The sequence below is a fragment of the Uloborus diversus genome, chromosome 8 (genome assembly GCF_026930045.1).
Source record: "Uloborus diversus isolate 005 chromosome 8, Udiv.v.3.1, whole genome shotgun sequence".
Lineage (NCBI taxonomy): Eukaryota > Metazoa > Arthropoda > Arachnida > Araneae > Uloboridae > Uloborus > Uloborus diversus.
Window position 1 is genome coordinate 70,038,491 of NC_072738.1, and position 23,647 is coordinate 70,062,137.

The 23,647-nt window shown below is 34.8% G+C and overlaps 1 protein-coding gene across 4 annotated transcripts in view; it reads right to left on the reverse strand.

Moving 5' to 3' along the window:
• LOC129228178 (synaptotagmin 1-like) overlaps nucleotides 1-23,647 on the reverse strand; it is a 92,943-nt gene that overhangs the window by 16,321 nt on the left and 52,975 nt on the right. For all 4 annotated transcript variants that reach the window (XM_054862838.1, XM_054862839.1, XM_054862837.1 and 1 more), the window contains exons 2-6: nucleotides 22,932-23,191; nucleotides 19,154-19,326; nucleotides 10,488-10,616; nucleotides 6,359-6,526; nucleotides 5,495-5,668 (exon numbers count right to left, since the gene is read on the reverse strand). In XM_054862838.1, coding sequence (XP_054718813.1) covers nucleotides 5,495-5,668; nucleotides 6,359-6,526; nucleotides 10,488-10,616; nucleotides 19,154-19,326; nucleotides 22,932-23,172 — 885 coding nt within the window. In that variant the 5' untranslated portion in view covers nucleotides 23,173-23,191. The remainder of the gene's footprint in view (nucleotides 1-5,494; nucleotides 5,669-6,358; nucleotides 6,527-10,487; nucleotides 10,617-19,153; nucleotides 19,327-22,931; nucleotides 23,192-23,647) is intronic.

The following is a 23,647-nucleotide window of genomic DNA, read 5'->3' on the forward strand; positions in this document are numbered from 1 at the left end:
TAGCATAATGTTGACGAGCGTACGTTTTCTGTGTAGTAAAAAAAAATGTATGTTTTTTAGACTAGTGTCAAATGAGTTTCATTGCTAGAAATTATCTGTTAGGTGAATTCACCGCTGTTGCGACAGAGACAAAAAATTAAGTATGGATTTTCTGCACACGTTGACGGTTATGAATAACTTAATGAACCCATGTTGTCAATTGCGTACTCGTTGCCATTTTTTACGGCATCATTAAACGATTTTTTCAGCCAGACAACCGAAATTTGTTATATGGCACTATGACTTCATTTTGATCCAATAAATCCAGGATTGGTTAAAAAAAGTAATTCTATCATAACAGACTTTTTATCACTGTAGCAACAAGTCGTGTCGAATTACTTTATTTTGGTTCCTGCTTTCAAGTTTCGCCAACGTGCGATAGACTGCCTATAACGGTGTCACCAAACTTGCGTTACTTATTTTGAAAATCTTTCGAATGAAGATTTTTGGCGATAGTTTTGATTTTGATCAAAATTGTAGACGGAACAATATATAAATACCCTCATAGAATAAAACTCACAAGTTCCACGATAATAAAAATATTATGTATGGTACGATGCTTCAAATAAATATTTGGCCTGATGTGTTTGTGGAGTAGGTTTTCGTTTAACAGCAAATATTTCATAAATTATTTCGTCATTGCAAAATGAGCAAGTTGAGCAGAATGATTAAGCCTTTAGATCACGAAAAAAATCATAAGGCTAAAAAAACTCAAAACTAAACAAAAGCGACTGAAAGGCGCATGCGCTAACTAAAAAGTGAAAATAAAAGTAAACAAATTAAAGCAGGATCTACGAAAGAGAGCATAATAAGAAGAAGAAAACGAAATTGGTTTACGGAAACAACGACTGGGATGGTTAAGAGGAAATTTAAGGATCTAATCCTAATTCAAAGAGGAAGAAAAGAAAATTAATGCTTGAATGTCTAATTTGCTTTGAATATGTTAGAATATTTGTCTATACAACAGTATCCTTTCTACAAAAATATCTACAATAATCTAAAAAATGACTAGAGCTACTAGGTCTACAATCTTATGATCGCGCCAAATGTCTAAATTCATACAAATAAATTGATTTCAATATCTGCAAAGAAAGAACTCATTAAAAATGCAACATTTAGCATGAGAATTGATAGTTTATTTCACTCACAAACAGACAAAACGCTCCTAAACGGAGCATTTTTACGAAGAATATTGTTTTTTTTTCTTCCCAAGGGGGCTGCATCAGAGGTTTAACCCTTTCCAGACCTAATCCCCCGATATAGCATTCATTCTTTAATGCGACACGTCTATCGATGGATACCATTACCTCTAGAATTTTGACGTCTAGTTTCTCCACCAGATGGATGCACCTGTGGTCTCTTCGATGCAAAACTGCACTAGGAATTTAATTTCGCTAAAAGTATTCAAAGCCAAACTAGTACTCGACGAAACACCGCGAGTACTCCCGCCGGTTGTGAGTCTCCCCGTAAGATCATGCGACATGGACGCTGTCTATTTTCTGCATCTAGAAAATCCACCAACGGAGGTCAGAACCTACGTCTTTGGGGGTACGAGGCCAACGCCGAACTACTACGCCATTTGTCGTGTTAAGAAGAATTTTGTATTCTTGTTTTCAAATGTTCTAAAACAAAGTAAATTTTATGAGACCTCTTGCATATTACATTGATATGCTGATTTACAAGGTTTTTTATTATTATTATTTTCATTCGGTTAGAGTTAATATTAAACATATGAAACGTAATGTATTTGGGCTAAAATACCAAGAGCCATTTCTGAATCTTAAAAACAAAATCCATGATTCTAATCTCATTTTATAGAATTTTTATTTTCTTAAGTTATTTACTCTTTGCCTGACTAGCGGACAAAAATACTCTTTTTAAGATTCTGTACTAAGTGACACTTGAAAAATAAATGAAAAAGAAAAATGTCGTATGTCAGATTTTTACGTAAGTTTTACGCAATATGTACTTGCAATCAATAATATTTAATAGCTGTCAACTTTTCATTGTTGTCATTTAGCTTTTATTTTTTTCTACATTTAGAATCTATGCACAGCCGTTGCAAAATTTTTGAACGTTTAGTTTACAAAGCGCAAATAAACTGAGCGTAGTGAGCTACGCTCAATTTATTTTGTCAATGAAAGGCAAAATTCGATGAATGAATTTTGAAAAAACGATAGAAAGTACTCTCTGAAAGCATCCATAACATACGTTTTTGATGCATACTATGCATTATTTACTACACATTTGTGAGCTAAAAGACAAATTATAGGTTATCATTATAAACAAATGAATTCTGTGCAATTATCAAATGATGTTGTAGGCACAAAATGCCTAGTTAGGCAGAAGGATTTTTCTTAGATAAGAAAAAATAAGTATTTTACATCACTAGCATTTTAACAACGATAAAATGGAAATTTTTGTGTTCACGTTTTTCTTACTAAGTTTGCCCGAAAACTCAAGAATTCGCAGGTAAAATTTTATTATCATATGCTTGACTACTGTGCCATGTTATATCTTATTGCGCTTTTATTTTGAGTGTTATCAACAGTAATGATAAAAATATTCAGACTAACCACAGATCGACAAAAATTGTAAAATCTTAGGAGCCAGGAAAAAACTTAAGGTGCTGGACAAATCGTTGCCCAGAGGTTTTTGGTAAATTCAGCGTAATACATGACTTCTCAAAGAGCTAGTCACCAAGCTATTTTTTTTAGTCATCTGGGTTTTTCGGAAGTGCCTGTTTTGTTTCTCTCGCTTTGATGAAAAGGGAGTCAAATTGCGTCCTACCATAGAAGTTAATCCGTTATTTATTTACTTTTAGTTCCGACTGTCTATACCTATCCAGGTCAGAAAAGGAGAATAACTTCTTGTTAGAAATCAGAAGTTCGATTTAACAATTTGTGTTTCAGAACGATACGTTAAACTTACTATTAATATCAGACGTTCAGCAGGCAATGATTTTCCATTTACAATACGGATTGAACATAGTACATACTGTACTAATGTACAGCACTTGTCAGTACGCTTGGCATGAAAAGCGTTACCTCTCTTATTTTGTTAATTATAAACTCGTTTTCTTCGAAAATGTTTTTTTTTCTCTCGCATTTTCAACATGCATATAGTAAATGATTCGGATCGGTTTTCTCTTTTTTTGGAAAATTCCAATTATCCGAATTTTTTATTATCCGAAAGGGGTTTGGTTCCAATTGATTCGGATGATTGGAGTTCTGCAGTACTTATTTGATTCGTATTGCATATGCATGCCTACAGAATCCATTCTGACATTGTCGCATAGCAGTGACAATTTTACAAAAGAAAACCCCTTTCTTAACTCATACCAGATCCACAATGTTCAGTTGTTTGCCATCGTGAAACTTTTACATTGCAACAACAAACTGAGAAGCCATTGTTTGGTAATCCGTTTGTTGGACCACAAATTAGATCGTTTGCACAAAAACTAGTTCTTTGCGAGAAAAAAAATGACGATTTAAAAGAAGTGCGGGGGAATTTAACATTTTTTTGCGGAACTTTACATTACAGCTTTTGAAATTTTACACACGGATGGAAAAGAAAACAGGCACTCATTTAGAATCAATTTCCTGAAAATAATAACGCCTATGTACAGCAAAAGCTTCTGAATTCCATCGATTATTTGCAATTTTCATTGTCGAATCATACAATATAAATTCAAATTAATTCCATCATCAAAACGATGAGTATAAATAAAACGGAATGAATTATAGCATGAAGCATATATATGTGTTATTTTTAGAGTTAGAACCAATTATAAAGCATTTTAAGTTTAATATAATTAAAGCCTACCGTGAACAGGTTCATAAATTGACTAAAAGCTCAGACCCTGCTGTCATTAGAAAAAACAATTTGCTAGGCTTACTACAAAGCATTAGTAACACATTGACTGATTTGACTAGAAGGAATAGTTATTTCTTAAAAAAAAGGTATTTCCTCAATATAATCATCTTTCATGTCTACCACTGTTTGCCAAATAACAGGAAAAATGCCCTTACAAGTCTAATTTTGTTGACGTCTCATACCAATAACTTCCTCCTCGTCGTTGAAATAAATCTTTCGTAAGAATATCTTCATTTCGGCAAAGTGACCATTGAGTACGGCTACTGTTCCAGTCCCTCCCACTGCCACCACCTTGAAAAATCAGCAACAGCGTGCACCTTATATAGTTAGCACTCAATTTTACGAACCTTTTTTGCAAATACTCAGTTTACGAACTACTCGCTTACACCAATCAATCTTCCATTGAAACAGTATGAAATTTCATTCTGTTTTATGAACTAGACGTGGCAAAAACCTGTCTTTTACGAACTTAATACAAGGTCAAAGTAGCTCTTTCCTGACAATTCCAGCACCTGGGACAGGAATTCTGGGGGAAGAAAGTAACCCCTTTCATTTGAAATGTAATTTCGTCTTACTGCACCTTGTTTTTAATTTCTACAAAGAAATACATCATCTTAAAAGTGGTCAGCAGACCTTACGATCTGAGTTTCAGGATGTCTGTATTTAGACGCTTTTTATAATTGGCGCAAAACAAATAAAATATCTTTTGGGATTGACAGAACTCGCTATGGAGATAAATGGACCGTTTACGCAGTACATAGTTTTCAATGCGTTTCGATTTTACGAACTTTTTTCATGGTCCCGAGGAGTTCGTAAACTCGAGTACTAACTGAGCATAGAAGACAATTGGATCTATCGGCAACAAGTAGCATCACGTTCTCCTGAGCGTTGGACGCAGTTGGCGTCTCAGGGATTCACCAGTACCCAGCAGTATGAGCATTCTGCTCCAAATTACAGCACAATTCTTGCTTAGTCAAGATATTATTTGGGGATTCTCTTTCGTAATGTACTTCAAGCTCTTTTACAATTCCACTTTTAAACTCACCTGTCACCACATGCCTGTTCGTGGTTCCTTCATGAACTCAAAGAAAACCAAAGCATCAGAAGTGCTTAAGTATTGCGCTCCTTTTGACCCAAGTCATGCATTATTTTAATTATTCTCATGTTTCTTGTAGGAAGAAATCAGTCGAAAAGTGGATATTGATTTACTATGGGATTAACTGTCTTAAATTGATCATCAGTGCTTCTGGTCAGATCCAGTTTCTGGTTTTGGAGGGCTTTAGTCATCTCATAAATGTTAATTTCGAGCATAAATAGGAGGTTCGCAGAAAAGTTTTCGAAGTATAAGTTTAAAAAAAAGTCAGCTTTAGGTTATATTTGGTCACTTAAAGGGGGGTTATGACCTCCAAGATCCCCCCCCCCCCTCTGAATCCGAGCCAACGTCAGCGTCAGCGGTTGATTTATGCTAAAGTGCAAGAAGTATTAAATAATCTGTGGAACAAGATACATGAAAATCAGTCCCTGTAATGAACATACTTGCATAAGAACAAAGAGAGACGTTCTGAGGAATAGTTGTTACCTGTCCTTGTTCTCCTTCTACGCTGGTAAGGTCTTTCCACTCTTCGATGGTCTGCGCCAAGTCGACAGTGTTGAGGGGAATCTTGACTTCCCCGATCTGGTCGTGCTTTGAGAAGCGATCGAAGTCGAAAATGGCGAACACGAGAGTTTTGGAGGTGATTTCGGCGAAGGGAACCTGCGGGAGACATCAATCAGCTGATTAATAAAACTTTTACACGACCCTCAAGGATCATGGTTCAGGACAATACGAAGTCATCAATTGAAAATAATTTAACAAGAAATGCTTTAGAGCCAAATGATAATTGCGCCACTTGTTGTTTTCATTTGTATGCCATTTGCAAAAATAAGTTTTAAATAGATATTTAATTTTTTTTGCTGAAAACCAATCGAATACTTTTTTCTTTAAAAAAAATGGTGTAGCGTTATTTGCACGTGAATATAGAATATAAAAGAAGAAAAACCTTTATCTATGTGAACTTTCTTTTAGCTTAGTTTCAAATTTGGGTCTTGTTTAAGAAAATGTTAAAAGATTCAAATTGGAAGAAAAAAATTACTTAACGCTTTACGCCACAGGAAGGACCAGCTTTCAATAAGTTATCAACTGCTTTTTTTATTCGTTAATAACTTCCAAAAAAGGCAACATTTGCTGCCATTTACCAGACGATAATGATATTAGAATGTTTTAAATAGAGTTTCACTGATTTTAAATGATTTTTGAACAAGACTAATTTTTACGAATGTTTTTATCAATGCATCCGATCGGGTACATGTTGGATGAAGAGGTACTAGGTGACTCTCCAGAAAGGGGGCAACACAGAAACATTACATTCCCGAATCATTAAATCGAATCTCCAAGGGAACTGACCTTGAAGTTGAACGTTTCATTGAAGACAGGGTTGAGAGTCTTGCGGTGAACTTTTGTCTCGTGCTTCTTCTTCTTGTCTGGAAGCAGGTATACCTTGACGTATGGATCCGAGGTACCGGACATGTCCAGTCCAGGCAAATCTTCGGCTTGGATGACTGTCACAGCCAACTAAAACAAGTCATAAAAAAGCTCAGTATAAAAAATTTGTGAACAATGAAAATAATCATAAATGCAATAATATGGCGAATGTACTAGGAAGTCTAATAAGATATTCAAGATTCTATCGTGAGGTGAATGACACAAGTAAGATATTACAATTCGCTTTCTTCTATACTGCCTCGAGTAAAACCCAACAAATGAAAGTTTTCCCATGATTTTGGGGGGAATGTGAAGACTTGATTTGATTGATACTAAGCTACCATTTCTAAATTTTGCTTAATTAGAAGTACAAGGTGTCCGTAATTAAACGACCCTACTTCAAAGTTGACTAGTGGCGAACTTTTGCTCAGAAGTGTCTTTTGTTTGCAACATGATGAAAGGATGTGAATTTTTTTGAGATAATTAAAAAGTTCAAAATTTGGGCACCAGAGGGCGCGTTTTTATGAGAAATTTACACATTTATTATACATTTACGATGGTTTTAAAACAAATCTTGCATTGAACAAACATGTTCAGCATGACGGCTGTCATTTTCGTCTACCTTCTGCAATCGTGGGATAGCACGTTTTACAGTAGACCACAGGGAAATGCTACGAACTTGTGATATGCTGTATTCAAAATCAGGTGAAGTTATAGGATCATAACGATGAACGAGATTAGTGACTCGATCCCTATCATGACAGTAACCAGACTTTTTTTTCGGGGCGAGTTTTACCAAACACATTTTCCTTGAAATCTATGTGATCTATTAAAGTTGATTTTATTCATATATTCCAATAACTTTTTCTACAATTTTCTGCAAATGTAATGCATCTATTTAATTGAAAAAAATTGATGTGTAAACTACTTAACGTTCTTGCATCCCTATCAATTGATGCCCTTTTCGATAACAGACAAGATAGATGCGTTAACTCATATAAACGCATTCGAAGTAATACTTCTTAAATTTGAAGAGAAAGAATTTCAATGTTTTTGAACTTGAAGTTTTGAACGTTGTATTGATTTGCAATGACTACAAATTGCAAATCAATACAACGTTCAATTGTTGTATTGACGTTGTTAACCTGCAGCATTATTAATAATAAATTATGAATTATTATTTATAAATATTCATTATAAATAAATAAATGCTGCAGGCTGCCGATGCAACATTGGGTTTGTACAATTTGAAAAAAAAAATCATTTTAAAATGAAATTGGGAAAAAAATGAAGTTTAAAAAAGTTGAAGAAATAAAATTGTAGTAATAATTTTTTCAGCAATAAAAGGTAGGTTAAAAAGCACCTTTTTAGAATGCTTTTGAAAAATTTCGTAGGGGGTTTTAACAATAAAAACCTAACCCTTAAATATGACTTTTAGCCTCCAAAGCCAAAAGTCACATGGATCTAGGTAAATGGTTTGAAAGTAATGTATTTCATTAGAAACGCTCTCTGGAGGCCAAGTTTTGAACTATATTCACCTTAAACGAAATCCCATAACTTGCAGGAAAAAAAACTCCCATTCGTTGAACGGAAAATTTCGTTTCGTTCTGAGCAACTAGACAACTTGAAAGTAAAAACGTTCAATTATATATATGAATGCGTATTTAAGTCTTCAGTCGAGCTAAACATTTTGAACAAAATTGATCCATTCTAATTTTTTTCAAATTTTACTATGCAATTCGATTACATGTTAAAAAATTTTGAAAAAAAAAATAGAACCGACTTCAAAATTGCTCTAAAAAGCTAAAAATAATTTTATTCTTTAAACACCATCGATAATACTTTTAAACATAATTTTTTGAAGTTGGCGCAAAAACAAAATGTAAAATCCATATTTTTTTCAGAAAAGCATCCAAAGTTACGAACGAAGCATTTATATCGTTATTCAAATATGCTGTCAGCAATACAATGTATGTGATAGTGAAGAAACTGGGCCTGGTTAAATTTATAGTTGTAGTTGAGTTATGGCTGTGAAAGATTTTATCTATCGTTTTTGCGCCAACTTCAAAAATTATGTTTAAAAGTATTATCGATGGTGTTTAAAGAATAAAATTATTTTTCACTTTCTAGAGCAATTTCGAAGTCGGTTCTATTTTTTTTTTTCAAAATTTTTTTATTTCATTCTTTTTAGTGTAAATGTAGGTATTTCAGAAATAGTAAGTTACCCATCACGAAACTTCACCTCATTTTTTTCATAAAAATGCTCTATACTAAAAAAAAAAAAAACTATAAAACTAAAACTAAAACTTATCTTTCTTCCTCTCTGGAATTCATGTGTAATTAATTTAATTATAACCATTTAAGTATTACGTTTTTCCTAACTAATTTACATTTTACAGCATCTAAGTTGCTCGTGATGCAATCCTGTATCTTCTTACTTAACCCCGATCATCTGTTATTGGCATAGACGATAACGGTTAAAATACTATTGTACTTGAGGCAAACCTAATGGTAGCATTGTGAAGGCTAAGCAGATCCTAATCACTGCATCACCTCGCTTCCAGGTTAAGTTTACCCCCACTATGGAGCAATAACACTGAAGAAGGGAAGATTTCGATAATTCGCATCATAAATCAGCAGGGTTACCAAAATAAAATTATTTACGTCAAAAATGAGACGACAGCGCCAGATTCCCGATTATCGAAATATCCCCCTAAAGAAACTTAATGCTTGCTTCAGAGAAGCCTTCATTCAAAATTATCATTACAATTACTATTAATGTTACTGTCGTATACAATTACTATTAATGTTACTGTCTTATGGCACCAAACTTTTGTAACAATGAGTTTTATATTTAATCATTTAATAGGAAAATTGCGTGAAATTTACTGTTTTTTGCCCATAACTTTTTTTTCTAAGCAACAAATATGATCAAACAAAGTAATGGGACCTAAGTTGAGCCATCCCCTATCCATTAAAAAAATAATCATCAAAATCGGTTCACTAGGTGAGACGCTGTGAGTGGACAAACAAAAACAAAGAAAAAAAACATACATACGGTATGAACTGATAACCGCCTCCTTTTTGAAGTCGGTTAAAAACTTTTTTTTAAATTGCACCTGATTTCTGTAAATATACGCATTTTAATAGAATTTCATGCAAATTTCAGTAAGATAATGACTTGATTCCAAATTTCCATATAAGTACAAGGGCCTTTTTTTTTACTTAGAGGCTTTGTGTGTGTGTGTGTGTGTGTATATATATAAAGGCATTCTGTTTAATTCCGTTTAGGCACTTTTTAGATTTTCTAGGTAATCAAAATCTATGTTTTAACAATGCGTAATAAAATTTAAAATGCATTTGCACTTACTTATTTCGAAAATGATTTTCAGTAACCACTTTCAATTCACCTTCTTACAATTACGTTTTTTTCCTGTATACGGTAAAGCCATCAATTATGTATCGTATAAATCGATTATGTATCGCATGTCTTCAGATATTCAGAAATGAGATAACTATGAAGTTACGTACTTCAGAATGAGAGTTTTCCCTTTACCGAAAGAGTTAAAGAGTTTTACACATATTTCATTTAAAAAAATCTTATAGAAGTTTTAAAACCTTTTTACAAAGCTATCAGAACGCGAAGATAATAATCACAGAACGAAACTAACACAGAAATCAAAAACATTCTCTGGCAATCGCTGCAAGATTGTCCGATTCACATGAGATCATAAACGTCACAGAAATATATGAAATCTGACATGTTTTAAAAAATCTGTTCACTTTTAGAGAGTTTTAAGAGTAAACAACTGAAATTCAATAAAATGTCGCTCGGATTCTTTCAGATCCTTTATTTTAAAAGATTGTAAAAAAAAAAGTGTAAATCAAAGCTATGTGAGGTCTGAGTTCTTCAATATCCCACGTTTCCATGACAACCTAAAAGCCCCGTATGTTCTCGAAAGTGATTCTGCAACTGAGCAAGATAAAAATAGTAGAAATAGACAAATAAAATTACTGTAGAGAGAAGAAGAGATTAGTAGATGCGACTTACATTATTTGAATTGAAATCGTAATCCAATTTGTATTGCAGCCTGCCTAGTTTTTCCTCCGATTTTTCGCTCTCTTTTTCTCCTTCATTGTCCTCCATGTTGTCTTGCAGATCTTCTTCATCCGGTTGAACCTGAAATTGAAAGAAAATATTTAAAGTTACACTTTTGACCTAACTTTTAACACCGTGATAGGTTTCCTGTTTTAGCTACAATAATAAACAATATTTTAAATTCGTATGCACAACCTCCGACAGTAAAGTTCAGTGAATTAAGTCAGCTCAGCGCGACCGAACGCCGTCGTAAGACTTATTTCACAAAGAGTTTGTTTAGTGAGTTGGTTCTTAACTGAGAACAGGAAAATGAATGAACAAAAGATCAATTTAAAGTTTGTTTAAGCTTAGCAAGACACCGAAAAAAACATCCACCACACTCGCCAGATCTCAATCCTCCATACTTCTTCTTATTCCCACGACTCAAACTCATTTTCAAATAAAAGATATTCCAGTCTAATGATCCTAAAACAGAAGCAAAACTGCATCCTCTGGATGTCGTAACAGGGCTGCGGTTGCGAGCTTGCAGCTCTAAAATTAGGCTGGTTGAAAAAGTTAGATTTGCTCAGCTGTACCATAACGTAATTCTTTATACAAGGCTCAGCTACTAATTTCCAGGAGTGACGTAACTGTAAGAGAACGAAAAGCTGAAAGATGGCGCTAATGGTTGCATTTGAAGAGCGTTTTCTTGCGTATGCGCAGTGCAATCGGTGTCATTCTAAAGTAAGTGGTTCTTGTGGAACGGCGCATTAAAACGTAGCTCTTCAATTCCTGTTGTCACCATAATGCAAACTTGTTCAATTGCTTCCAGCATGCGTACAGACTGCGGCCGACCTGTGTGTGAATCATCATCGAGGTTTTTGATCCCGTTCCGAAGTGTTTAAATCATTAAAAAGTTCAAGTGGACTTGTTTCAACATTTCGTATTTTTCTGCAGCTGTCTTGCCCAATTTTGAAGCAAAATTTAATGTTAATTCTTTGCTCTATTTTCACTTCCACGGCAGGAATTTGAGAGCTACGTTTTAGTGCGCTTTTCTACGAGAACCACTTACTTTTAAAATGATTCCGATTGCACTGCACATGCGCAAGGGAACGCTCTTCAATATTGTTAGAATTTTTTTAATTTGTTTTTCGTACGTACATTTGAAAGCACATTTGCATATTTTATTATATATTTTTAAAGTGAAAAGTATCACTGCAAACCGTGAACTGAATTTATGCAAATGTTCTGTCCTTATAAGTTAAGGAAACAAGATGTTTTTCGTTTTAGAAGGTTATGCCGTTAATTTGGTTAGCAACAAAGATCGTTGATATGAAATCCATGTATGTTATAATATCTTCAATAAAAGATTTGCTTTTAAATAAGTGTCTTCTGATCTCAACAGACGGAAATTGTTATTTTCATGGTGGATGTAAGTTATAAACGCTATTAGCGGTAATATATTCTATCTGGTTATGGGGCCTTAAAAACCCTGATAAATAACTATAGACTTTTCGTCATATTGTTGGACTTGATATATCAGAAAAGAATGGAGAACAGCCTAGAAGAAAATTACAGTAGTATCAACTTTCCAAAGCTGAATGCGTTCAACTATAGTTCATGGAAGTGTGATGTAAAAGTTGTTCTAATTGACAGAGGATGTTGGGAATTCATCGTCGGGGAACCAAAACAACCAGCAGAAACATCCCCGGAAGCACTGATAAGAAATTTCGAGCAGAGGAAAGCCAGAGCTTACACAACAATTTACACAAGTGTTGAACGGCAATATTTAAAATTGATTCAGTGTACCGAAGATGGAAAAGAAGCTTGGACTATTTTAAAGGAAAACTTCGAACCTTGTTCCCGTGCTCGTATAGCAACTTTAATCGATGAATTTTATGAACTGAGATATTATCCAGATGAAGAAACAGTTGGAATCTTCTGCCAAAGAGTAAAGGAAAAGCAACTTCAAATCAAAGATGCTGGATTTGAAATACCTGAACTGTTAGTAACATTTCAGTTAATTAGAAGACTACCTAAAGAGTTTGAAAACCTTGTTCAAATATTATATCGCCTGGATGATAATGAATTCACTTACAACAATGTGGAAAAGCAGTTAATAAGCGAATCGGGGAGAATTCAGTTAAAGATGAAAGACGAGGGATATCTACCCGTAGATAACGCACACATTTCCAAATTGGAAGACTGTTCGAACTTGAATACAACCCCTAAATGGAAGAAAAGTCGGTTCTCAAGCGTTAACAGTGGAAGCAAGCTGAGGCAAACATCGCATGAAAGACGAAATCTTCTGGGGCCGTGCACATTTTGTGGAAAGAACAATCATTTATCTAAAAACAGTTATTTCAAGAACAGAAGAAAACCGGATGTCAAAAGTAAATCGTCTCAACCAGACAGCCGCATCTTTTACACGGAACATATGGAAGTGCAGAATTCGTCAGTCTCGAGTAATGAAGATACGATAGAACTCGGGGAATTTTTGATAGACAGTGCAGCAACAGGAAATTTTTGCAACAACAAAGAATGGTTTGAATTCATTTATCCTGTATCTAAACGTGAAGTTTTAATTGGGGATAAAAATTGCACTAGTGAAATAAAGGGCATAGGTGATATAGTGTTTTATGTAAAAGATAATGGAAATTTTGTGAAATTAATTCTTAAAGATGTTTATTATACACCTAATATGCGTAGGAATTTAATTGGAGGTGCAAACATTGATTTAAGAGGGTACAAAATAATTTGGTGTAATAATAAAATGAGAATTTTTACTAAAGATGATGAATATTTCTTAACAGCTCATAGAGTAGGGAAATTGTATGTTATTTACGGTATACCTAACTATAGGAAATCTGAAATATTTAATGTGAATGCATATAATGTTTCCATTAACATAAATGATCTGCATAAAAGATTTGGTCATGTTAATGCTAATTTACTAAAAAATATGAGTGTTAACAATAGTGTCAAAGGTATTGAAAACGTAACGGGAAATTTTGATTCTTGTGTGACTTGTAAAATTGCTAAATCTACTAGAGTTTCTTTAAACAGAAATTATGGAACATTAACTAATAATGTGTTGGATAAATGTTATATGGATTTGTGGGGTCCCGCTCCAGTTCGTTCGCTGGGAGGTAGTTTGTATTTTTTATCGATAATAGACGACTATTCTAGAAAAGTAGATGTATTTACGATAAAAAACAAAAGTGAAGTATTTGATTGTTTTAAATCCTATCTAGCCAGATCTGAACGTACATTAAATTGTAAATTAAAATCAGTTAGAACTGATAATGGCTTAGAGTTTTGCCATAAGCAATTCGAAAAATTTCTAAATGAACGGGGGATAAAAATTGAACGATCTTCTATTTATACACCTCAACAAGTAGGCGTAGCAGAACGATTTAACCGTACAGCTTTAGATGGAGTTAGAGTATTATTGCACGACAGTGGATTGCAAGAAAGGTTTTGGGCTGAAGCCCTGCATACTTTCGTTCACATTTACAATCGTTGTGAGCATAAACTTACAAAAGGTAAAACACCAATTGAAATTTGGAGTGGTCATAAACCTTCAGTACAACATTTCAGATTATTTGGATCGCTAGCATATATACATATTCCTAAAGTTAAAAGGCATAAATTAAACGACAGAGCTAAAATTGGCATACTTGTAGGATATGCAACAAATAGAAAAGGGTATAGAATTTGGTTACCGAAAGAAAAAACTATAGAAGAAACTATTCATGTTAGTATAGACGAGCGTAAAAACGGGGGTAGAAAGTCTTTTCGGTGAAGGTCGTAAAAATGAGTACGCAAACTTTAAAATTGGTACGCTAAATTGGCCGATTGAAGAGGAACATGAAATTATTGAGGAACAAAAATCTGACGCTGATAGAAAACTAAAACCTTTAAACATTTCTGAGTGGGAAAGAAAAGAACGACCGCGAAAAAAGAGCAATAGAGTTGACGTCTATTACTATCCACCTGAGGGAAAACCTAGGTTAAGATCTTTAAAAAAAGTAAAAGAATATTGTGAGGAGCAACAAATCGAATTTAAACCTGATGCATTTTTGTTTAAGCCGAAAAATGATCAAACACCGGAGTCAGAAAATGAAAATAGTGACGAGTCTAATTCGGAGAACGAAAATAATTTTACTTGTGACGAAATAGATTTCGCTTTATTTCAGGACGAAGTAAATAACGTAGAATTACCTAGAACCTTCCAGGAAAGTCAAAATGTTCCAGAAAAACTTGAATGGGATCGAGCGATGAATGAAGAATTAAAAATATTCAAAGAAAGAAAAGTATTTACTTTAGTTGAACCCCCCAAAAATTCTAGAATCATAGGAAACCGTTGGGTATATAGCATAAAAAGGGATGATAAGAATAAAATTAAAAAATTCCGTGCAAGATTAGTGGCTCTTGGTTGGAAACAGCGGGCAAACATTGATTACAATTTGGTGTTCTCGCCAGTCATTTGTTTTTCAATTGTTCGATTGTTTTTCATTTTATTTGTATCCGTGCTATGTTGGTCTCATGTACATTTAGACATAAAATCTGCCTATTTGTATGGAAGTCTAAATGAGAAGGTATACATGACCCAACCTGTTGGACATGAAGTTAAAGGTGAAGAACATAAGGTTTGGTTGCTTAATAAAGCACTGTATGGGCTTCATCAAAGCGGAAGACAATGGAATTTGGAGTTAGACTCTAATTTACTCAAACTTGGGTTTGAAAAAATGAAATGGTGTAATTGTACTTATAAACTTAAAGATGAAATAGTTTTGTTGGTTTACGTAGATGATTTAATATTATTTGGAAAAAGTAAAAGTAAAATTGATGAAATTATAGCATTACTAAAAAGTAAGTTTGACGTCGTAAATTTGGGGGAAATTAAATTTTTACTGGGTGTAAATTTTGAAAAGATTGGCAATAAAATTTATTTGCATCAAGAAACTTATATAAATAAACTAATGGAAAAATTTAAAGATTTGCCAAGAAATCATGTTAATTTACCTTTCAAAAACAGTGTTGAATTACCTCAAAGGGTTAACGAGAAAGAAATTGTGGAAAATGATGTAATGAAAAAATACCCGTATAGAACTTTGATTGGGTGTTTATCATTTCTAGCTGCGAGAAGCAGACCAGATATTTCTTTTGCAGTAAATGTCATGTCTCAATTTTGCAATGGTTATTTGTTTAAACATTGGACTGTTACTGTAGATATCATGAATTATGTGTTTAATACTAAAAGTTTAAAAATTAATTTGTCGAATGTTAACAATTCTAGTTTAATTGCGTATTCTGATGCAAACTGGGGTTATAAGTTAACGAATAGGTATTCTACAAGTGGGCATATTGTTTATTTTGCCGGTATTCCATTTAACTGGAAATCGAATAAACAGAAATCAATCGCTCTTAGTTCAATGGAATCTGAATTTGTATCTCTAACAGAAAGTGTTAAAGAACTTGTATGGTTTTCGAGAGTATTAAAAGAAATTAATGTCGTTAAAAACTTAAATATTCCTATACAATTTTGTGATAATCAATCTGCTATATATTTTTCTAAAAATTCACCAGAAAATGTTAAAACTAAGCATATAGATATAAAATATCAATTCATAAGAGATCTGATCAAAGAAAACTTATTTAGTTTAAGTTATATCAGTAGTAAAAATAATTTAGCAGATTTCTTAACAAAACCTTTATCAAAGGAAAAACTTCAGTATATTGTAAATATTATTTTTGAACTAAGAAAGAATGAATGTACGCCCGATGGGGCCGATTGTTAGAATTTTTTTAATTTGTTTTTCGTACGTACATTTGAAAGCACATTTGCATATTTTATTATATATTTTTAAAGTGAAAAGTATCACTGCAAACCGTGAACTGAATTTATGCAAATGTTCTGTCCTTATAAGTTAAGGAAACAAGATGTTTTTCGTTTTAGAAGGTTATGCCGTTAATTTGGTTAGCAACAAAGATCGTTGATATGAAATCCATGTATGTTATAATATCTTCAATAAAAGATTTGCTTTTAAATAAGTGTCTTCTGATCTCAACAGACGGAAATTGTTATTTTCATGGTGGATGTAAGTTATAAACGCTATTAGCGGTAATATATTCTACAAATATGCAATCATTAGCACCATCTTCCGGCTTTTCGTTCTGCTACAGTTAGCCAGTCCTGGAAATTAATAGCCGGACCTTGTACTTCTCGGACAGTTTCTTTCATGCAGAAATTTAAGTTTAATATTAATTTGAATGCAAATGATAAATTTCTTCAATTCAATTTTGAAACATTAAACTTTATTTTGAATGAATCCTCAGATCGGGATGATGTAACGTCGAAATCAGCGCCAGAGTTAACATGACTAGAAAGAATTTAAAATCAAAAACAAAAGAGATGATAACAATGCAGCCTAAAGCAATTGCAGAAACGGAAAAACTTCCTATCATGTAGCCGAAATAGTAAGATCAATACATCTTATTGGAAATTAGTTAATTTCCTCAAACTAGTTCTCGGCAGTAAAATGATTTTTATCACCATCCTTAATCATTGTCGTAAAAGAAAATTCTGTCCTCATTTTGATCTTCAACCATATATTGCCTATTGGCATGTTTCATATATATGACCTTTAATAAACAAGTAATTACAAAAATATCACTCAATGGACAACGGACCAATAGATAGCAATGTCATGGAAAACTATTAGGCCAATTAGCGGAGTAACATATACTCTACGTTACTGACACGCAACTAGATTATCTAGATGGCCACAATTTATAATATTGATTTAAAGTAACTCTATAATCGAAGTAATAAGAAGCAAAGGATGTAAGTGGATGTTTTCAAGTTTTGAGAGAAAAGCATTTTGTTCAGATACAAATGACTTTGAATGACTTTTTTTCTTCTAAACCATGCTGTATAGAAGCACCCACTAGAGCTTCTACAACTATCTCGTGCACAAAAACAGCGGATTACCTTTAAATTTTAAAACTTGCATTCCTTTGCTTCTCAATGTTTCAATTCTAGTTTTTTTTTTTTTTTTTTTTTTTTTTTTTGACATGTCCAGTTTAAATATTATTTTTAAATTACATGAAACATGTAATGTATTAAAACTACTTATTACAAATATTTTTCTGTGATTCTTATCACGACTCTATAAATATTTCGGCTCTAAGGCTGGTTTCAGACTAAAAATAACTTCATCACTCAGATTTTGAAGTTGCGCAAAGCTTTTAACATTACATGTTTGTAATATACAGGTGCCCACTAAAGTCCCTTGTCACCCTCTTAATTTCAACACGGCTAGTCTATGTTTATAAACTTATTGGTGGGCTTGTTGGTTATTGGACCTACAAGTTTATAAACGTATGGTGTCTATGTATAGTACTGTCCACCTCCGACAAGTTGAGCTATGACCTTGAGCAAGTCCATTTCTTTCAGGGGAGAGCATTCAGTAAAAAGAGGATTTACAAAGTTGTAGAGCGTTATCGATTTAGTACGGAAAGACACCTCTTTGGCATGGATATGAAAAATAGAACGGTTAAAACGTGCATTTGGTTTTCGTGAATTCACGAAAACGTTCCGGATTCACGTTCCTCTGATGTCACGAAATTCGGGCAGAATGAGAAATAATCTTCTTGGTAAAACGAACACCGAAATCTTTACTCTAATACTAAAGCTGAAAGTCTGTGTCTCTGGATGTCTGGATCTCTGTTACGCGCATAGCGCCTAGGCCGTTCGGCCGATTTTTATGAAATTTGGCACAGAATTAGCTCATAGCATAGAGGTGAGCACTGAGCACCTCGAAGCGATTTTTTGAAAAGTCGATTTTGTTCTTTTTCTATTCCAGTTGTAAGCCCATTTTATCGAGCGAATTACGACGAGTAAATTACCATAACATGGACGAGCAAATTACCATAACATGGACGAGCTAATTACTATATTATAGACGAGCAAATTACCATAACATGGACGAGCAAATTAACATAGCGTATTGGCGAGAAATTTATCATCCATTATTTGCAGATATACAGGCGAATCAAATTACCTTTTAATTTTCTACTACGGGCGAAATCATGCGGATACCGCCAGTGTCAAATAAAGGTATTTTGTTACAACTTATTCTTTTTCTATTTCAGATCATTTTCTCACGTGTCAAAGTGCAGGAAATCACGGAAAAATAAATGCGCGTTTTAGCGTTCCATTCCTTGCATTGCTGTTCACAAGGTGTCTTTTCGGATAAAATTGATGACACTATACAACTTTGTACTCTACCCTTTTTTACCTTTGTACCCTTTTTTACTCTATCTCATTCCGTATTCGGGATAGAAATTTTAACTCCACAGCTTTCCACCAGATGGCGCTGTAAGCAGTCTCCTTCGGTATCGCCTTTTTGATTTACTACAACTAGACACCACGTATATAAAGATAGCAGCAGCCGTTCCGAAATTAAGAGGGGGCAAGGGACTTTAGTGGGCACACTGTAGTACTCGTAGTATAACTAGATGCACAATTCCTGTAGTGGCAGCCATTAGTCGTCATTGAACACGTGAAACTTGAAGTGAACGGGAAAAAGCGTAGCCTATAATGAATGGACAAGAATCTAGGTGCAACTCACCTTCTCTTTGTAAGCGTCTCCAAGGAAGCCCATGCCTTTGAGATCGACGCCTCCCTTTCCTCCTTTCTTGTCCTTCTTCCTGCGCTTGCACCAGCGTCGGAGGCAACAGCAGCAGATGCAGACCAGTAGCAGGGCCACTCCGATCAGGATCAGGATGATACCCCATACTGGAACTGAAACACACAAAACGTTTTCTTTTTCAACCCATTGCTTCAGCAAGTTAGTTTGATGAATGCTGTAGGTACTATTTCCTCCAACCTCAATTTACATAGTCCCTCATAGCCCGACGTATCACGGTAAGGCCCCTATATATACGAGTCGACGCATCAGCTTAAGATTAGCCATTTTGGATCGGAGCGCGTGTTTGAGTGGTTGTCTTTTCTGGCGAGTTATCGCGTTTTGTGATTCGGAACTCCAGCGCTCGAATACGCTACCTTGCGGTGATTTATAAAACTGCGTCTGCACCTAAAACATTGCCACGTTGCGCATCACGTGTGTCTGTTGACGTAAACGCGGTCAGTTTGTTCTGAGTAACGCATTCAACATGTCTAAGAACGCCTTCAACAACAGAAATTAATTCGTCCCTTAGTAGTATTCTCGAGCTTCTCAAAATAATTTCAAAAGCTTCTAAGCTTCTCAAAAGTATTAAATGGTGGAAGCGTAAACAAGAAAACTCTGGATTAACAAAATTGGATAACGTTATACCAGGTAAATTTTTTTATTGTTTTGTATGAATTTGTAAGAATATGGGGGTTTTTTTAATCTTAAATTAATTAAACTTACCATATTTTACAGCAGCATTTAGTTGGAATGGACAGTATGCAAAATATTTTCTTGAAATATTATCGTAGAACAAAATGAATAACCGAGAAAGAATTTACTTTATTCCTTTTATTCTCAGCTGAAAGGTTTCGCCAAATTTGTTTAGGGTTATTAATTTTTAGTATTGTGCGAGCAAAGTAGCCTTGGCGAGATTTCGCGTTTTTAGTTAAACCATTTTTAATTTTTATCATGAGTGGAATAAAATGGTAGTAAGATTACAGAATTCGATAAGTGAAAGGAAATAATGGTCAATCAACTGAAAAGAAAACTACCACCATATATCCGTGAGAATTTTGTTGATGATTTGCATAACATGACACAATTAAATCGTAACTCAGAAATTAGAAAAATCGAAACAGAAAATTTTTAAATGAACCGATTCGGGAATTCGAGAGAAATAACTCAACTACAAATGGAAAAAAAAAATAAGCGCTAGCCAAGCAAGGCAAAAAAGTATCATCTTCTTTCGATAACAATTTGTAATGTCACATTGAATTTTCTAGCATTAATTGTTATTCTTGTCAGGCCACAATTATTATTTAGTTTTATCAAGAATTGATAAATATCGAATTCAACATCGTGGAAATAGCTGCTTAGAACTACGAACTACGTAGTTTGCATGAATCTTTGACGTTTAGTAATGCTTCTTGAATTCTCATTTCTTTCTACGTGGGCCAGAATATCCACAAGACTTTGAAAATTAATTTTAAAAGAATAAAGCGAAAAAATCATACGTACGAACAAAAATCACAACACTTTTAGCATTTTCTTCGTTACCATGTGCGTTTGTTGTAGTTTTCAATTCCGCCATTAGACAGTGACTTCAGTGCCCCCTATAGTTCGTTGGAGTTGCGAATTGTTCTTAGTGAGCAATTATTAGCTGCACGTGAATTATTTATTAAATAAAATATTATTTTCGGAAAATTTGGCGAAATCCGAAACTTTGCTGTGGTAACCCTAGCAGTGCAACAATGAAAAATCCGATCCAAAATGGCTAAACTTAAGCTGATGCGTCGGCCTATCTATATAGCCACTCTATATCACGGCAAAGTTACAGTGACGTCACTGCGAGTCGCAATGGTCTAGAGCCTCTACATAAATAGGTACACGCATCAGTTTTAGTTTAGCCATTTTAGATCGGATTTTTCACTGTTGCGCAGCAAGGGTTGCCATAGTAAAGTTTCGGGTTTTTCCAAATTGGCCAAAAATAGTATTTCATTCAATAAACAATTCACGTGCCGCTAATAATCGCTCACAGTGAAAAATCACCAAACGTGATAACTTGCCAGAAAAGAACTACTCAAACACGCGGTCCGATCTAAAAAGGCTCATCTTAATCTGATACGCTGACTTATATATATGGGGGCCTTACAATGGTCAGTCACAAAGTGATAGAATTGTGACGTACCACTTTAGTCATGCTATGACAAATTTGTGACATTTTTCATACGACTTCACTGCGACAATTAGTTTGTAAATGATCCTTCGTAACCTCGGCACAGACTTTTGCAAGTTGCTGAAACCTGTCGATGAATTTACAATGACGTTTCGTAACCTTCATGCTACCTGGACAATTATACGACCGTGGGATGACTTTCACGTAAATGTTCCATTTTAGTCACTGCTGCTAACTGGGGAGCCACACGTAGAAGTGTGACGTCACACATTTTGGTCGATATAAAAGCATTTTTATAGCAATATGTTCGTGTAATATAGCGTGACGAGTGACAAATAGAGGGAAGGGGTTTAAGGTGAAGTGTGACACTTTGTGACAAAGGAAGGGTGATCAGATATGATGAAGAAAAGTGTGAATCATTTATGGACAGCTCCTTACTTAAGAAACTGAAACTCATTCTCCTGATGGATCAGTGATGTGAGCGACTATGTGCAGTAAATGACCCGTATTTAATTCCATCAAAAACATAGAAGAATTCAGTCTTCTTTTTAGCATTGCACGCAAAGAGCGATGTTGGGCATACTTGAATCCGAAACCAACAAGTCAACTAGCCATAAGTGTATTCTACCACTGTTTCCAATGTTAATCTTACGGCAGATAGACATTCCGATAAAATACAAGGGCTGTCCGGAAAGTAAAGACCGAATTGGGGGGGGGGGGGGACTTTTTATCAAACCACAAAATAATTTTTCATGATAGAGAATTTTATAACCTATTTTTCTGCGGAGTTGTCATCATTGTTTCTGTGTCTTTTCTACTTCCAGTAAAACAGCCAGTGTTGGACACTGGCTTTTGCGTCGCCTTATTGTCAAAGCGTTTTCCACCAGAACCACCCCTCAAGTTCAACAAGTGGTTGTCAGAAAGGGTGAATCTGCTGCTGTCGCCTAAAACCTTATTCAAAAATCCGGTTGGGAGCAATTGGATCACCCATCTTATAGCTTTGATCTCGCACCATCTAATTCCCCCTTGTTCTTGTACTTGAAACGTAATTTTGGAAGCAGTTACTTTGAGCGAGATGACGATACTGAAAACGATGTTCAACGGGACCTACATTCACGGGACCTATCACCTCATCTTTCTATGAACTTCCATTCCCTCTTCATAACACCGGAATTCTACTTTTTCCTGGGATATGAAGAGTGCTTCGAAAAGGTGATTTCTCACTACGACAAACAATTGTGGCAACTATGCAGAAAACTAGCTTTGCTAAATATTCTTTTATGAACAACTAAGGTTTGTTTTGATAAAAAGGTTTTGATGGGCTTTTTGTCAAATCCATACAGTGCAGCTCTGGTTAGTTCAGCTGTGACTATGTCAACCTGTTTTAGGGGTGTTTAGTGAAAAATAGACTTGTCATTGATTTGGATTTTAAACATTGTCGCAGTCGGAGTTGTCAACTTCTCAGAGCATCACAACATTTACTTTGCCAAAAACTCTCGTGTTTAGCACAGTGCTTCTATTGCGATGTTTGGAATGCAAATTGCAAAATCAAATCCTTACCGTGCGTCTTGTCTGAAATCTCGTGCATGATCTTCTCTCCCAGCGGTTCCTCTGTGGCCAAGGCCGATCCATTGGTGACGACCTCCACGACGGACGCCACCGTGGCTTCGAGTGCAGGAGCAGGGGCCGGGGGCTCCGGCCGGGGGGGCTCAGGTCCCCCGCCCTCCCTTGAGTCTCCCGTTGCCTCCAAAAGACTCTTACGGAACCGCAGCAGCACGCTGTCTATGGGAGAAGGAGCCATGCCGGCGCTGCTCAGCAACCTAATGAAAAAAAGAAGGAAAATGTTACCATCAGTGAAATATAAAGCATTCAGTGCAATGAGTTATAAACTCTGGTCATACGGCACTCTTATAACTATGTTTTCCAATCCCGAATAGTATTTAGCGGGATTGATCCCGCAAAATCGAAAGCAAAATCCCGCAATGATTGTCCAAGCAAACGTTTTCCTGCTTTTGCCGCTCATAAAACGAATATTTTTACACTTATCATCTGAAATTTGAATCACCTTCCTCGTATATTTGCAAGAGCAAGAAAAACGTTGTGTCTCACATGATGAGACCACTGGTGTTGTTAAATGGTAGATATACCATTTAACAACACCATAAAAATTTTCTGAGAATGAATTGGTATTCTCATTCCAGGTTTCAGTTTTCATACGTTCCGCAATTGAGAGAATGCGTAGAAATTATAAACGTTTTCGCAAACCATCACTGAAA